The sequence below is a fragment of the Anser cygnoides genome, chromosome 3, assembly GCF_040182565.1.
Source record: "Anser cygnoides isolate HZ-2024a breed goose chromosome 3, Taihu_goose_T2T_genome, whole genome shotgun sequence".
NCBI lineage: Eukaryota > Metazoa > Chordata > Aves > Anseriformes > Anatidae > Anser > Anser cygnoides.
Window position 1 is genome coordinate 120,648,646 of NC_089875.1, and position 17,641 is coordinate 120,666,286.

A 17,641-nucleotide genomic window follows, 5' to 3' on the forward strand; every position below is an offset into this window, starting at 1 on the left:
TGCGCGCTCAGCAGCGCCTCTGACCTTGGCCTAGAGGTGCCTCGAAGCTGCTGGGGGATGAGAGGTTTGCTGGGGGGGGGGATCACAGAGTTGTAGGGGTTGGAAGGGACCTTCAGAGACCATCGGGTCCAACCCCCCTGCCAAAGCAGGTTCCCTAGAGCAGGCTGCCCAGGCAGGCGTCCAGACGGGCCTTGAATGTCTCCAGAGAAGGAGACCCCACAGCCTCCCTGGGCAGCCTGTCCCAGCGCTCCGTCACCCTCACCGGGAAGAAGTTCTTCCGCATGGTGGTGCGGAACTGCCTGGGCTCCGTTTTGTGGCCATTGCCCCTTGTCCTGTCCCCACAGACCACTGAAAAGAGGTTGGCCAAATCCCTCTGTCTCCCACACCTCAGGTATTTATACACATTGCTAAGATCCCCTCTCGGGCTTCTCTTCTCCAGGCTGAACAGCCCCAGGTCTCTCAGCCTTTCCTCACAGGGGAGCTGCTCCAGGCCCCGTATCATCTTTATGGCCTTAAGGGATGAGAGCTTTGCTGCTGGGTTTGCCGAAAATCCACGGGCAATGCCTCTGGGTCACTTCTCATCGTGTGTCCTGTGTTCAGGTATTATTTCACGTACGTATTCCAAGCTGATACCAGATCGCAGGGCTGTTGTTGGCACTGTCTTGGTGCCTGCTAAGGGCACTGGGAGCTGTGTCCCCATCCCAGGGGAGCTTTTTCCTCCCCCTGCAGCAGGACAGCCCCGGAGCTGAGATCCCACAGGTTGTTGGCCGGAGTCCAGAGCGCAGGAGGTCGGCTGGCAGGAAAGCACCCGGTGGGGATTCAGTCTGACACCGTTTATTTGGGTAAAAGGGATAACTGGTGGCGCACGGTGCGTGTTTCACCTTGCTGAGTACCTGAACCCGTGCCAAATCTGCGAAATGATAACTTAATCCGCAATTGCTCCCTACAGCGCTGTAGGCGATACTCTCTGAAAGGATGTTTTGTCAGCCAAAACGGATATATATAGCGTTACCAACCTCAGCTACAATGCCTCTTCCAGCTAGGTAATTTCTGAATTAATTTGCGGCCAGATGCTTTTATATTATCTGCGTTGTGGCTTCTGCAATTGGTACCACTAGTTGTGCGTCTTTGCTAATCCACGTTACTGATTTATTTATCTTTTCAGCATGAATAAATTACCAAAAATAGCGTACAAGCCTTTAAGCAACTGCCATATGTGGTTTTGAAGGTGATGGGTGCTGGTACAAGTGTTCAGTGAAAGATTTTTTTTTATATATAAATAAAGGTTGTTGGAACAAGAAGTACAGAATAAAAGATTATTCAAAATGACCTTCCCTGTTAAATATTTCAGGATTATCTGGCTCCCCAAATGAGAGCTTTCAGCTGGAACGCAGTGGGCATGAGAGAACTGCAGAGCTTTGAAATAGTTACGCGGTGTGATGAGTCAAGAATAGTTCACCAAATATTTCCAACACTTAAAAATGGCCACGGAGATTTGCTGAGGTGGGAGGGAGAAGAATAGACAAAGCAGATAAGTCAGTTCCTCTTTCGGACAAAAGCTGAATTTAGGAAATTTAAGGGCACGGGGAAATGCTACGGCGAATTGGTAGCACTCAGGCAGAAATAGTTTGGGCTTCTCCCCCCAGATGCTGAAGAAATTCTGCAAAGAGAAAGAAATGGAAATGCTAAGTACCCAGGCGGTGTTTTAGTCCTGCTAAGGGCTGCAGCACCTTGGGGCTGTGCCGGGGCTGTGGCTGTGCATTCATCTGCCCCTTGTCCGTGCCGTACACATTGCGAGCCCGCAAGGCTTTACCCTCTAACCTCCAGGGCTCCGTCTCCCATTTTCACTCCAAAGACTCTTTTTTTTGTTGTTGTTTTCAAAACAAGTTCTTTATACTATTCGCTTTTGTGCAGCTCTAGGTTTAAGAGAATTAAGTGTTTGCCTGGAGCACTATGACATTTTCTTCCAGCAGTCCGGAGCCATTAGCAAGGCATATATGGGACATGGGAGCTGAGCTGTCGTGGGGAAGGCTTGCCTCTAATTTTCATAATACGCTGCATTTTCCCTTCGCTTTTCAGCAAGCAGGTCAATTACAGCTTATTCTCCCCAAAGACTTCCCACCCACGTGCTGGGAAAAGAGCAGCTGATTTCCGAGTCCTGGAGCAGCTCGGGTAGGAAGGGACCTGCCTTAAAGCTCATCCCGTTCTACCCCCCGCCAAGGGCAGTGATGCCACCCACTGGGTTTGAAAGCTGCACTGAGGATGAGGATTTCTTTACCATGGCAGGCAGAAGAGCATCTTGATGCAAAAATATTACCCAAAAAAACAGACAAAAAATTTATTTCCTCATGCCAGGTAATCTAGTAGTCAGGTTGCAGTCCTGAGAGAATATTATAGTTTGGAACAATGTCAACAGAAAATTATTCCTCCTTTTCATAGCAGGATTATGGGTAGGTGAGGGAAGCAATCCCTTCTTAAAATCTTTTGTTAACACTGACTTTGCAGCTGCTGAGCTGTTTGAGTGAATTTGGATAGAAAAAGTACTGCGTAGAAAGGGTTGAAATCTTCGTGAACAAGAAGTAACGTATCAGTGCATGCCAAATATTTCATGTTTCTGCTGACGTTCGGCATCTGGCAAATGTCAGAGCAGGTATTGATGGCTGCCTGCTGTATTATCGTGCTGTTATCAGTGAGTGGAGCTAGCCGAAATGGATCGGGGGAATATAGACACTACTGAGAGGGTGGTGGTCGGAGGGGAGGGGAGGTGTGTAGTCTGTTCTCTTGGGAAGAGCAAAAGGTAGTCTAACACTTTTTGTTTTGAAAGATATGAATGCTAATCTTACTGTAGGCAAATGATCGAAGCTCCTAATACATGAAGACTTTCTTAAAGTGCTGTTTTTGAGATGCCGGTATGTTGACAAGCTGCTGTGCTCAGACTGTGTTTTATAGAGCAGTTCAGACACGTCGTGCTGTTCTTTTACCTCCCAGGCTCCTTGGGCATCAATGGGCTGATAGCACATAGAGGTTGTGCAACAACCTCTTCCTTATCGCTATCATCGTGGAATGTGTACGTGCTGAAATAAGGAAATTCAGGCAGTTACTGAACCATGGAAGCAAGACAAGTATCTCTTATGCTAATGACCAAACCTTTCTGCCTGCAGCCCTTCTCTTCCCCCCCCTACGCAAATAGATCAACATCATTTGTGATTTCCAGCGTGCGTGTAGTTTTAAATACTGCCTGACTCCACTAACGTGGAGCTGGATCCAAAGCACGCCGTGCATAGACTTGCCAGTTGACAATAAAACCCTTTGCAGAGCAGCTGCCTAGTTCTGGAGGCACCGAAAATGGCTCCGAGGTATAAACTTGGGCACCGTGCACGTGCTCTTGAACACCCAAACACCCAGTGATGGTGAAACTACACGGAGGTTCAGAAACTGGATGGTATATCCAACGAAATTCCCAACCTCGGAAATACGTTGGGTGTGCACCCAGCACACCACTGAGGTTGAGCTCTTTACAAAAGACAGCCGCAACAATTTTCTCTGTTGAACTGCAGCTCTTTCAGATGTTGTCTGCTTGCCTCCTCAGATAGGCATCCCCTCGAGGAAGATGTTATTTGAAGACAAGAAGGTAAATTTTTGGAAGTGGAAGACAAGGTGATGGAGGCAGTATGACTTGCTGCTTAGCCCACCAAGCTGGAAGGTGTTTCCTCAGCTGCAGCCTTTGTGGCTATCTAATATGAACTGCATGGGTAATCATGAGATAAATGACTGAGTTCTTTTGGGATGTGGACAACAGAAAATGTGTAATAGTAGGTATTAGAATATGGAGTTTATTCATATCTGAGGGGATTCAGTGGAAAGAGGAGATATGGAATTAGCAAGCACTCAGATGCACTTAACCACAGAATAGACACCTCTTCTACACACTGTATTTAGGGGGAGTTAGTGAACATTTAAAACAAACAGCAAACATTACCAAAATGTAATGTTCTGCATGTACCACCTCTGCATTGAAGAGACCTTGTGGCAATTTCTGCAACTTGTAGCGATGGTGAGGGGGGAGAGCTGCTCGGCTGCTCTGGAGGCTTGATGCCTGCATGACTCCAGATGCTTTCGTACTGCTGTGAGTGGCTCGTACTCTTTATCACGGGCTATTCTTTTTTTTCTTCTTCCTGGTCTGAGGCTTGAGAGGTGTAGATTATTATTATTTTTTATTATTTTTGGCAAATGATAAGGGAAGTGCATGTTCGTGCTCCTATCTCTGTCCCTCTTTCCCACCTTTATTTTCTACTCCCAGCTACCCGTAGACTCTCCGTAGAAACTTCTGTGGATGTCAGCAAGTTTTCCTTTCCGAAGGAAGGGGGCATTGATATTTCTCCAGCCATGCACAAGGGCAGGGCTGTCCCATGCAGTTTCTATCTCTCAGTGGTACAGACATCACGGTGGCTTGCTCCAACTTTCTCCCTTTTGCTGAGTCTTTAAGAAAAACCGCCTTGCATCAAGGAGTTGCGGTAGGCCTTGAGATAATTTTCCAGTCAGAAGAAAGGCAAATCTTTCCAAAATGCTCCAGGTGACTGAAAACGGATGCAGAAAAAGTTGCTTTGAAAGGTTTTTCCCAGAAGAGTCGGTACTGGGTCCTCTGTCTTGGTGGCTGTGCCGTAACGAATGCCCGTGCTGAGGTCAGAAATACGAGGTGTAGACATATGGCATGGCTGCGTGATGCTGGGAAGGCCTCTCGGGATGCTCTGTGTTAAATTTATGGTGAAAATGCTCTTTGTGTTTAAAGTCTTTTTCCCCTCTTTGAATATTCTTGGTGTATTTGATTGCAGAGTTGAATAAATTGTTGATACAGAATTCAAACATTCGTGTTTGTCATGTGAGCTCTTGTGAATCCCACTTGCCACCCAAGGAAAACATATTCCTTGTACTTTTTCGAGGAAAAACCTACAATTTAAAGGTGGGCACCTTAAAATCTGACAGTGAAGAAGGAAGAGGTAGGGAGGGCTGAACACAGTTTTTGCAGCGTTTCCTGCATGGTGAATTGTCAACTTGCTCAAAAAAAAAAAAAAAAAAAAGCTAAAAATATCCCAGAATGGTGCTGTTCTGACATCGGGACTTCGTGGCATGGTTTCTGCATTCATTGCAGGTTAATTCTGCATTATTCTTTTTAAGTTAATTCTGGACATTGACAGGAACTAGGACTACCGGTATGAACAAAGCTTTGAGCTGGAAGGCTTAGATCCTCTTAGAAATGAGAGCTTGTGGTTTGGGGAAAGTGAAGGGGACAGGCTGAGAATCATCCGTTTGGGAAGTAAAATGCTTTTAAAAACAAAAACCACCTTCACAGTCGAATGAGAAGCTCTGCACGTGGATGCTTTTAGGCAATAATCGAGTAAGGAGAGAAAAAAATAAATAATTAGCTGTTAGATTCTAATGTCCCAGCCAAAAGGGATTTCTGGTTTTCGAGGGAGGAAGAAAGCAGAGAGCCAGCTGCTGGGTGCTGCAGTGTTTGGGGCAGCTCTGATGAAATCCAGAAGATTTTCACGTGTGCAATGCTGTACACACGTAAGTACACCCCCGCCCAGCTGTGTGCCTCTTCGGGAGCTCATCACACAGCTCCTGGGCTGCTTTCTTGGGATTTAAGCAATTTGTGCAGCTGGCCCAGAGGCAGGAAGGGTTTTTCACCACATCCCAGACCCGGGAGCTTGGTGTTCCCATCTGGAAATCCATCGGTGGAGTTAAAACGCCGCCAAACCACAAGAGGTTTCTTCCCGCCCCCCCCTCCACCGGTTATAAAATGCTAGCTGCAGCAGGCTTTATTAAAAAATAGTCCAACGCACAATGGTAATTGAAAGTCTGGGTACTGGATGTTCACCAAACATTCTCCAGAGCACAATAGCATCCTGACATCCAAGTGTTTACAAACAGAAGGACCAAGTTGTAATCCCCTTGTCATAACACGGCTTTATGGGATGCGCGCACCGCTTGAACGTGGCCGGGACGATCCAGGAAACTTAGCTCTGACTGGAAAATACCCCAAACCCACAGAGCTGCTGTTCTGCCCAAGTTCTTGTTTTTCAGGCCTTTTTTTTTTTTTTTTTTGGGTGAGCTGGCAAAAATGAGGTTTGTCGGTAGAAACCGCCAGCTATGCCTGGAATGCAGTGAGGCACCGGAGGAATTTTGGAAGTAACACTGATTCCTTTTGTTCCTTTTAGCCACAAGAGTTTAAGCTCTGAACTGTGCATGCTCTTTCACATTTTCTTTTGACGTGTTTGGGGATTTTGCTTTAAAGGGACTATTTCTGTTTGCTGTAAAAAAAAAAAAAATAAGAAAAAAAAGCATGGTTTTCAGCCAAAGAGGTCGGTATCGGTATGGACATCCAATTGAAACTCCCTAGGAATAGGATTAATTGTAGGGTATCATCTAGAAATTGGAGCAGTCTAGTGGGACACAGTGTTTTAATCCCCCTTGGTCTATGCGTAGAAGTGGGGGAAGAATATTTATAGGCTGTTAAACCCAACAACCTTAAGCACTTCGTCTTCTGAAACATTCTGGGAAAATGGATTGCGAAGCATTGCGGTGTAAAGAAGCCTGAAGTGATCAGAACTTGATTTAGGAGGCATTTCCTCTCGTTGTATAGCAGCAAAAAATGGTGCAAGTTGTATTTGTGGGATGTGTGGAAAGAGAAGAAAACTTCTCAATTAATTCTACTTTCTCTTATCAGTTGTCATTACCGCTGCCTTTCAGTTACGTCGCTGCTAGACAATAAATTTAATTATGCTACTCAGTTTTATTTTGCCATTAACTGGCTTTTATGTCAGGAAAGAAATTCTGCAACCCCCTTAACACTGCAGTGTCTTTTCTAACCAACTGCTGGCTCTTCAAAACCAACTCGTAGTGGATCAGATAGAAAAGAAATGCCACGTTTCGAGGATCTGCAACTGAAAGATAGCCAGGCTCCCAAGCTTCAAACAAATGCAAGATCTTCCTGATATCTTTTTGTGCCTGCCTCCTTATCTGGTGTGCCTGAAGTTGTCTGCCTCGGGACTCTGCTAGAGCTGCTCGATAATTCCTGCACCTTATCAGCCTCTGCACGCTAGGAAGCTCCTGTAGGACAATGGAGGATGTATTTGCTGCCTTGTGGAGACGGTAAACTTGGAAATCATCAGCCTCGCTATTCCAAAATATAAGACTGCAGAAATGTTTGTTAAATCCTGCCTCCCGTTACAGACAGAGATCTGATGGTGGGGCAGCGTGAGCAACGCAGAGCTCCTTGTGGTATTCAGCTCCATTCACGCCCGGTATTTACCCTCAGAGATACAGCTCGGGGTCAAACTCAGAAGTCTGGTTTGGAGGATGAGGCTTCCTGAAAAGCCCTTCGGTCCATGAATGCCATTAACTTTTAACCCATTGCTCTTCAAACAAGGCCCACGTTGGCTTAGTAAAGCCCTGTGGGAAGGTTCCCTGAATGGGATATTTGTGTTTCCCAAGCATCCTTCCCCGGCTGTTTGTTTGTGTTTTTTTTTTTTCTAGAGGTAAGGATATGAGTCTCAGTGGGAAAGCTCGTGGCAGGTGAATGAGCGAGTTACTGAACTGCTTTTACCTGTGATATGTGCAAATTGTTAATAAAATATCCCCGAATCATAAAATGGCGGAGGTTGGAAGGCACCTCTGGGGACCTCTGGAGCTCATCTGGCACCCGTCCTGTAGGTGCTGTGCCACAGGACAAATGGGGCTCGATCCCGAGACCACCTCTGGGTCCTGCTGTGCTGCTGCTCCCACCGACCAAGGGGGAGGAATAGTTAAAACACAGCATTTTTCCTCCAGGTTTGTGTGTGGAGGCCCCATCACTGTGCCATGATGGGGGCTCTAACTGTGGTATAGACAAATTGCCTGGTGCTAGACTGAAGAAGTTTCAGAAATGGAGCGATTGGGATCCATACAGACCTTAAAAACAATAAACTTGCTATAAAGCGGAGTCCTGTTGTCCAGAGGATAAGTTACTGTGGCACACGATGCCAACTTTACTTGAAATGAGCTGTGAATACGAATTGATTTAAGGCAAACCAGCCTTGACAGCTCCTCAGGAGCATAGCTAAGGATGCGATAGTGCATTGTGGCTGTTGGGAGATGCCAAAACCTTTCTGCTGTTAAGCTCCGAGTGGTTTTTTCCCCATCGGTATGTTTTTCTGGTTGTCTTCAGCTACTTTCTGGAGCCTGTGCTGAGCAGTTCCTGCTGAAAGGCCCAAAACAGCTCCAGTTACGTTGGAATCTGATATACTTATTTTTGCCATGGTTATGGAAGATTAAAAGTGGAAAGCAATAAAAATTTCCTGGGATTTTTTGGGACTTCCCTAATTCGTGGTTATTGCTGAAATTGTTCCCTCTCCCTTTTTCTTTTAACCTGCAAATTATTTTTTCCAGAAGCTTCTGAAAATGTTCAAATGTTGTGGCACAAATCCAGCTTAGCCTTGTGCTGGTGAGCAGTATCATCAGTTTATAGTTTGGATCGTAGAAATCACAGAATCATAGAAACACAGGGTTGGGAAGGGCCTATAAGGTCATCTAGTCCAACCGTCCTCTTACCACCAGTGCTGCCCACTAAGCTATTAAATCATACCTCGATGCTGTGGTTGCTACTGACATAGGAAATGTCTTTTTTTCAGGGAGAAAAAAAAAATCCTTCCTTGTCAGATGATGTCCTACAGCCCCTGTACCCCTTCACCCCGCTTTCTGACTTGCTGTCCCCCACGTTTCCCCTCCCATTTGCCCCATCCGCCCAGTCCTGATCTAGGCAGAAATGTGCTGTGACTGATGTAGGGCATGTGCTGATGTGCCAGCTGGCTGCTCTTTCCAAGCTAAGGAGAAAGATAAGGTCTGAGCTGTCCTTGCCTCTCCCCAGGAATGTTTCACCTCGTTTGCTGTGTTGTTTCCCCCGCTAGATTTGCAAAAACTCAGATGTAGTTAATGTCGCTCCACCTTCCTTCTCTTGAACATGGAAAGCCAGAGAAAAAAAAGTGATTTAAGAGACTATTGGAATAGCACTAATAACGAGGGCTGAACAGAGCAGTTTATTCTGCTTGAATATATGATTTTAATTATTGGGGATTCTGTGCTTTCTCCTGTTTAATATGCAATAGCCTGGTATTGCAGGAACCCGAGCTGCATTAGCTTGCCCTACTTTGGGATTGGGTTGAAAGGAGGGCTGGCCAAGGCAAATCCCGTCACTCTGGATTCAAGTGTAAACGTGAAGCTGAGAACATTTTAGTGACAGCCTTCAGTGGCCAGAAGAGGAGCTTTCCCTTCCTCTCCTTTCCTGGAGCTTTTGGATCCTGTTGATGGCAGTTTCGGTGCTCAGCCGAGGAGTGGCAGCAATTCTGCCCGCACCTCCGAGCGGGGGGCGGCGGTGGTGGAAATGCCCCATGATCACCAAACTGCCCGAAGATCACCAAGATAATTCACGATTCATTACAGGCTGTCATTATTGGAATCCAATGGGATGGTGGTTTCTTTTTTTTGTGATTTTTTTTGGCTGACATCAACCACGTAGTGGACAAGGAGCATCCTCTGAACACCCGGCGTTTGCAGGGGGTGTTCGTGGCTCGCTGACTGCTCGGGGGCTTCTTCCTTCTCTCCCTTTGTTTTCTGTAGGGTTTCCAATTGGGCTGAAAATCTTTTCCTGGGTTCCTGAGCCCAGCTGCCACAGCTGCAGGATGACGGGGCCGTGCACGGCGTGATGCTGCGGCACATCGTGGGCACCCTTAGTGCTCTCCTTAGGGAGGCGTTTGTCAGATTTATTTTCTTTTTGGCCCGAAGCACACAGAGCCTGGTACAGCTCTAGGTAATGTGCTGAATCCTAAATTCCATACACTGTGTTCCTTTGATGTAGGGCTCCCTTTTGTGTCTGTTTGGTTAAGCGGGGCTGCGAGACACGGTTTCATGTGTATATGCGGTTCTTTAGAAAACGAGACGCTTTAAGACCTTTAGTCTAAACTAATGATGATGATTTACATAGCCTAGTGTAATCCATCCTCTTAAAGCTGCGTATGGGATAGGACTTTGGAGATGATATCCTTCTTGCTGCTTTAATCCAAATGCTCAATAATACATGCTGGATCGAGGGCTGGAAAAGGTCAAGTGCGTCGTCGTGGTGTAATCCTGCCTTGGAACGGGGCTGGGGAAATGTGCAGGATTGCTTGTTGAATTATGGGCAGGGTAACATACCTGTGTCCAAAACTCATGCTCCAAATCCCAGCTTGCTCTTTGCTTTGCTTTTAAGGTGAGTGGTCTTCGTGTAGGAACAGGAGCGAACCTTCCTCATAAACCAGAGCACCCCTACAAGCCTCTTAGCTGTTTTCATGAAAGCACACTGCTAGCTTTTCAGAGGTCGGATAGCCAAAGTAACGCTCTTGCATCTCCTAAAGTACTCCAAATCATTATGGGAGCAAATCTGGCTTGTTGGTGCCTCCTGTACCTGAACCGACGCCCTGGTGAAGGCAGTCCCTCGGTCGCTCCCTGTCCACAACCTCGCTAGGAGCATCAGAGACCATGGAGAGCCCGTGCTGAGCATGCTGCAGGGACCAAGGGAGAGCTTTTGGTCAAACGTAGCCAGGTGGCAAGGGGAAAAGCCGTCCTGTTGGGGCTGCTCGCTTGAATGACCCCGTGGTGTGGCTGCCATGAGGTAACCTTGGCTTAAATAATCGTCCTGCCGCTGCGAGCCAAGGTGCCTGTCGTTCTCGGTGTGTGAAACATGTATTCATATTAGATTCAAGTCTGAGTAAAGAGAAACAGTGGATTTGAGTCGTGAATAATAATATTTGAGAGACAGTGCTGACAAATTGTGATTCTTAAACTCACTTCTCAAGCCACATGAGCAGCAGGAGCGTGACCTCATACAGCCCCTGCTCTGTCCAAAGGAATCAGCGATGCTTGCTGCAAGACTTTCCTCACGTCAGGAGCTTACTGATGTCCTTTGCAAGGTCCGGGACGAGGAGAGCATCGCTTCCTCACAGCTGGGCTTGCTGGATTTCTCCGGCCTTCTGTAGGGGAGGATGCTGCCAGGCCTGCTGCCAGTTTCCATGTCCGAGGTGCATGGGCTGGTGCTGGGCTCTGCTTTTAAAGGTTTTTCTTGTTTTAACTCCGGTACTTACCGAGTTGTGTTGGAAAGTTTTAAACTATGCACGTAACAGAGTAAGGGGAGTGCTATTCTCCACTCGTTCTTTTAAGAAAACATCTCTTTGCTGGGCTGTCCCAGCAGCTGTGAGAAGCCAAGTTGGGCACGTTCAACAGCTGGACTCTGAAATCGTCTCTTGAATAACTCCTGTGCAGGTGTTCTTGGAGGTTTTCGTATTGCTTGGGTACTTTTTAATTAAAGAGTTTTTAAAACAAAACTATAGAGAGAGGTGTCACAAGAAAATAAATTAGGAGAGAGTGAGGTAGAGATGGCAGCAGCATGAGGGAGAGAGTGGCTCCGAGGTCAAAATCAGCTTGCCCAGAGCGGCATCTCCAGTCCTACTCTTGGAAAGAGTTGCACGTTGGTTCATAAAAATATTGGGATCTGTCAGCAAGGGGAGAGCTGGGGAAAGGAATGAACTTTTTAAATAGTGTCCCAAATAGGAGGTATTAACGGTAGAGTAATTAAGCTGAAATGATTGTAGCTAACCACCTTTGGTTTTCTTTTGTCTTTCTCGCCCCGCGCTGTACCACATCCTTCGTGCTGGTGATGCTCTGGGAGCAGCAGGACCCAACCAAAGGTAAGGGCCGTTCCTGAACCTTCCCTCAGTGACTGAAAATTGTCCTTTCCTTCCGCCGGCCGCGGGTTAGCCAGATATTAAAAGCATTTCGAAACACAGCTCTGCAGTTGATCAGCTGTTGAGTAAGAAACTCGAAGCATTTCCTTGCTGCAGAAGAGCCTCTGTAAAAGCCTCTGCCAAAAAATGAGTCACAGGAACAAATGAGAACATACATGCTCGGCATTACAGGCCGGGAATGGGAGACTGCTTATTGTCTGTGGGTTTTTTAAAGCCTTTTCTGGTTATTTGTGTTAGAGCAAACTCATTTTGTTGTTACAGCTTACGATCCCATGACTTTGTATTTGGTGTGCAGATATCTATCTCTAGCCTGGCGCATTAGGAGTCAGCTTTATTGATGTGGTCGTAGATCCAGTGATGTTTGGTTAAATGCTCTGAAGTCTTGGGACGTTGTGACAATCTGCGTAATTGTCTAATAAATTCAAAGAACAAAAAAAACTTAACTTTAAATACACCAGCTGCTATTTCCACAACTAGAGGCTCTAAAGTAAATCCTTTCATCTCTTGATGATATTGTTGTACTTTTAAAAAAAAGGCAATGTATTTCTGAAGATAAGTTGTTTAAATTCAAAGGATTTTGCTATATTAAACATTTCCATAAATGTAAGTAGTAAGTTTGGCTGTGCTGCTAGTACAGATTTTCAACTCTTGTATAACTTTTCCAACTATTTTAGTCGGTATAAATACTCGAGGAAGATTTTCTTTATTGCTCTGTGAGTCCTTAAATGATTTTTCATATTCCATGACACAATCCATTAGGGGATGGAATAACTGAGTTCATTTGCTACAGACTCAGTATTTCTCTGTAGGCTTTTGCTATTATTAATGTGGATATGATGCAACATATTTTGTTCCTACAAGCTTTACTAAATAAAAAGTGTTAGGTGTGATTTACCTATGCAGATGCTTGCGCATGGTTAATGCCTTTAGCATACAGATCACAGCCTTCACCAAAACTGAACGTGGAAATGGGCTAATGGATAAAAATGAAATTTTCAGAAATAATGGGATGAAGGTCAGAAGGTGGATGTGGGACATCTAAAGGGGAAGGAGCAACCTTAATTAAACTTCGATGAGAAATAAGCAGCCAAAGAGCAGCCCATGGCACTTCCCTTTTCCTATAGCCTACAGAGTCGGTTTTGCCCATGTGAATATAAATCAGCTGTTACCCAGATCTTTACTTGTTTGTTTCCTTGCAAATACGTACCCAGGGGAGATGTTTCGCAAACATCTCCTTTTGCAGCCTGAGGTGCAGGAGCAGGCACTGCCCTACTGGAGGTCAGCTGGGATGATGGAAGGTGCCTGCCAGCCTTTAAATGGATTCACCGCAAAACCAACCCTTTTCTGTTTAAAAAGGCTACAGCATTGCTCTCCTAGTGATAAAACTCATTTGCTCCATATTGTTCTTTACAAGACTCTGGTGACGGCTGCTTCTGCTTGGCTTGTATGGAGAGAGGTTCCTGCCCTACGGCGTGGTTTTAATTTATGCAGACAAGAAGCACGGGGGTGGCAGGCAGAAACAGCCAGGGGACATCTGTCAGTTTGCAAAATAGAAAGTCTTGTGAAAAATGAATCGTGAGGATGGGTTTTTAAAGGACGATGAGGAGAGCTCCTTGACATCCACGGGCTTGCCGCACGGGCAGCTGTTGGAGAGCGTTGAACAGGATTCACACAATAGGAAGGAAGAAATAAAAGCAAAGAACGAATAAAACCAAGGGACAGGCTTGCGAGCAGGAAGATAAGGTGTTTGGGTTTAGGTGTTGAACCCATACGAAATAAATAATTCTGCAGGAATGTGTATTGTATGTCAGCATGGCCCCAAGAAGCATCCTGTTAGCCAACATAATGCAGCACTGTCGCAATTGGGATAATGTGTTTGACGTGGCAATGGTTTTTATAAGATGCCCTCCTGCTTATTTTTCTGCAGGTGTTTGCTTACGATCACTGCTTTTGGTCTATGGATGAATCCGTCAAAGAAAAATATGCAGGTAATATTTACTGGAGCTTTGTGCGTGTTGTCTCCAAGAACAAATGATCTAATTATAATGCAGTATTTGCTAAAGGGCACGGACCATATGGCATGGAGGATCTTTCCCCTATACGGCTGCTCGTTGTCAAAAGAAAAAGGAAAATCTTAAATCATTCCTGTTTTTCTTTTCTAAAGACGATGATTAGGATAGCAATAGGCAATGCTACCCATCTGCAGTGCAGGAAATTGAGAAATCCATCACAATAATGGGTTACTCATATTTACATCTATAGTTAAAATACTGATCCAAGGATATCACTTGGAAAACATCAAATCCATTTCTTTCCAGGATTAGAGGAATATTGCTAAAATACACCTTCTTGTTTGCCAGTGCAGATGGGGAGTTGACATAATAACAGAACTTAGTAAATGGAGTACTAAAAAAGGTTAATATATTATTTTATATATATCATATGTATTATACATATTATATACATCTTATATATAATATGTATATCTTTATGTGTGTGTTATGGACATATTTTGGCAAACATGGTAAAATCTGAAATTTATTGACTTACCATTTTGTGATCTTTTCGTTTTTTTCATACTTATCTTTTAAAAATTGGATTCATTTAAGCTTGTTTCCATGGATTTAAAAGAAAAATCAATAAAATCTGTAAGCATATGAATCTTTTAATTTCCGCAACAAATAACTAATGAATAGAAATCTAGTGAGGACTTGAGAAAGTCTTGAGTTGACCTGAAAGTAAAGTTATGGACGTAATGAGAGAAAAGAAAAGCTTTCAGGAATGTTAACGTATTGGAGAAAGGATTTGTCAGTCCATGTAATTCCATCAGGTGTTGTTCAGATTTTAATTGCTCATAAATTCTGAAAATACAAGTTTGCTTTATAACAGAATCACAGAAACATCTAGGTTGGAAGAGACCTGCAAGATCACCTAGTCCAACCCCTGTGGTTTGGTTTAAATAAATAACACTCAAATATAGTTAGCATTTCTTCCTCCACGTGGAAAAAGAGCCAAAAAATGTGCATGCAGCTTTAGTTCAATTGCAAAAAGAAGTGTTATACCCTATATTTTGCTAATACGTTATGTCTTCCATATAGATGTGATTCCTTCTCTGCAAAAATATCATGGAATTATTAAATATTTTGTGCATACACAGTGAAATTATTTAGTGCTCAACCAACAGCCCTAAATTAAAACCAAATGGCAGTTGTTAGAATGTATGGGTTGAGTATATTTTGAAGTTCTGTCATTCACCAGTGGGAGAAATTCTGCAGCTGGTGGTAGATTTTGTGCTGCTGAAACTTTGGAGTACGAGCACTGGTAGCACGTTGCTGTAAGTGCACACACATGGATGCATGATAATCACACTCTGATTTTTGTGCTGGTAGAAATCTGGAGCACACCTACTAATCCATGTCCGTGCTCCTGTAAAGGGAGTGGGTACTGGATACTAGGTGATTTATTTAGGCAAGAACAGCCAGAAAACCCCAAGTGTTTGCTTTTACGTAATTATTGAAGAATCCAAATCATGAAAAAACCCACTCTCTCGCTTCGTTACATTAGCTTGCATGTTTTATTTCTTAGGTCAAGATGTTGTTTTCAAGTGCCTTGGAGAGAATATTCTTCAGAATGCCTTTGAAGGCTATAATGCTTGCATCTTTGCCTATGGGCAAACTGGTAAGTTCCTCCAGAATGTAAGCAAAGCCAGCACTGACGCAAAAGGCGTTAATGTCCTGACCAGAGACTCCTTCCATGGCTGTTTTGACATTGTTTCAGGACAAATGCCTTGCAGCCAGCATTTTTAGGTTGTGCAAACGTAAGAAATGATGTTTTGTAACGTTAGATCTGAGGTGAACAGGGTAGGAAATGAGATTTTGTCTGTTGCTGGCTACCCTTATTTCTCACGCTTCTGATTGTCATCTTTGGAATGATCGTGGCTGTCCTTGAGTTCAGTGCATCACTTGTATTTTCTGCATCTGCAGTTAGAATAATCTTTAATCATCATTTTAAATTTAAAATGCAAAAATGAGTATGGTAGTGCAACAGATTTTTCTTGTTCTGGCAGGTATTTGGGTGTTAGTGGGTTGTTTGCTACAGTAGGAGTATCCATCTGAAAGCCTTCTCATTCAGTTTAACTAGATTTCTTGTTTTCCTTTTAATCAAATAGTTTTTAGCTAAATGGTAATGTATTGGTTGCATTAAGATAGAAAACTGTACAAATATCTGTCACTGAAATGTCTTTTTTTTCTTTGCTTCTCTCCATTTCTTTTCCATGTTTCTCACAATAAAATAAGATAAAATAAGATAAGATAAAATAAAATAAAATAAAATAAAATAAAATAAAATAAAATAAAATAAAATAAAATAAAATTGTTGCATGTCCACTAATTATCAGTTCAATCACACAGGATCAGGAAAATCATACACAATGATGGGTACTGCTGACCAGCCCGGATTAATCCCCAGACTTTGCAGTGGACTCTTTGAAAGAGCACAGAAAGAGGAAAATGAAGAGCAGAGTTTCAAAGTAGAAGTATCCTACATGGAGATATACAACGAGAAAGTCAGAGATCTTCTTGACCCAAAAGGGTAAGTAATGTGCCTGTGAGCAGCACCGTAATATGTTGCCATATCCTCTCTTTCCACATATCAATTTGCCGTAGTGGATCCCCTCTAAGGCATTTGTGATGCCTAGGATGTTTTTTTCATCTGATCTCAGCGTCCTTTTATTTTATATCAAAATAAATTGGTAAGACTGAAAGCTTGGAGTCAATTCACCCTAATGCCAGCTTTTATGAAGTGACAAAAACGTCTGTCAGCGTTGTACATGTAGACATAAGGCTTTTCAGTTTGCGTTACAGTCTTTGCTCTGTGCTTCATTATGGTAACTGTAAAACCATCGTGTTTGAGATATGTCAGTGAGAAATGGATTTTCTGTAAATGTTGTCTTACATCAGTCACGTGCTTATAAATAAACTTTTTTTTTTCCCAACCAGAAGCCGTCAGTCATTAAAAGTTAGAGAACACAGTGTTTATGGGCCTTACGTAGATGGGCTATCCAAACTAGCTGTTGCTAGCTACAAGGTAAGGATCAGTTTTGTGAAGGACTTGTGTCGACACCCTGTACAGTAGGGTACTGTCTTGAAAGCAGGACAACGTTATTAACTTACTCCTAATTACCATGGCAATAACATGGATTTTAGAGTAAGAGAGCTGTATGATTGTTGTATTGTGATCACTGGGAAAACAGAGTTAATAGCAGAAACTCATCTTCATCCTTTGCTCTTCACTAACTCTGACAGTCATTCGACTATTTAATGAAGCAGCTTTCCTCCCAAATATAAGATGAGTCTAGCCTGTATCCACGAGAAGCAGCATTCAGCAATTAATTACAGAAGCAGCAGTTAGCAGAGACAGGCTTTCAGTACCACACCTTGTCACTTTTTGGCTGTCTTGCTATTGCCTAGTAATTTCACCTGCAAGGAGCACATAATTTCACCTACAAGTAGCACACAGGCATGCTGGAAGTATAAACAAATGGTTGTCTACAAGACAAATACGTGACAACATTGCCTGAAACTTGCTTATTGGGGAGTACTATAGTCAACTGGACAAGAAACATATATATATATGCATATTTATCTATATTCATTTGCAGAATGCTCTAATTTTTAAGTAGTATTGATGTACTGTGGGAAAAATTAGTAAATATGGGATACAATTCTGTCATCTTTAGCAAAATATAACAGTGGAGTCCTTCCTTTTCTAGTCTCTCCATGTATTTATCTCTCCATCTCTGGTGGTTTCTGTTAATAAAAGACACATTG

At 43.7% G+C, this 17,641-nt stretch overlaps 1 protein-coding gene across 9 annotated transcripts in view; it reads left to right on the forward strand.

The window, feature by feature from the left end:
• The window catches only part of KIF13B (kinesin family member 13B), a 124,955-nt gene that overhangs the window by 36,731 nt on the left and 70,583 nt on the right, over positions 1-17,641 (forward strand). For 7 of the 9 annotated variants that reach the window (XM_048079314.2, XM_048079316.2, XM_048079319.2 and 4 more), the window contains 5 exons: positions 11,741-11,756; positions 13,741-13,801; positions 15,399-15,491; positions 16,223-16,403; positions 16,811-16,898. In XM_048079314.2, coding sequence (XP_047935271.2) covers positions 11,741-11,756; positions 13,741-13,801; positions 15,399-15,491; positions 16,223-16,403; positions 16,811-16,898 — 439 coding nt within the window. The remainder of the gene's footprint in view (positions 1-11,740; positions 11,757-13,740; positions 13,802-15,398; positions 15,492-16,222; positions 16,404-16,810; positions 16,899-17,641) is intronic. The other 2 variants (XM_048079315.2, XM_048079317.2) reach the window with 1 other exon arrangement.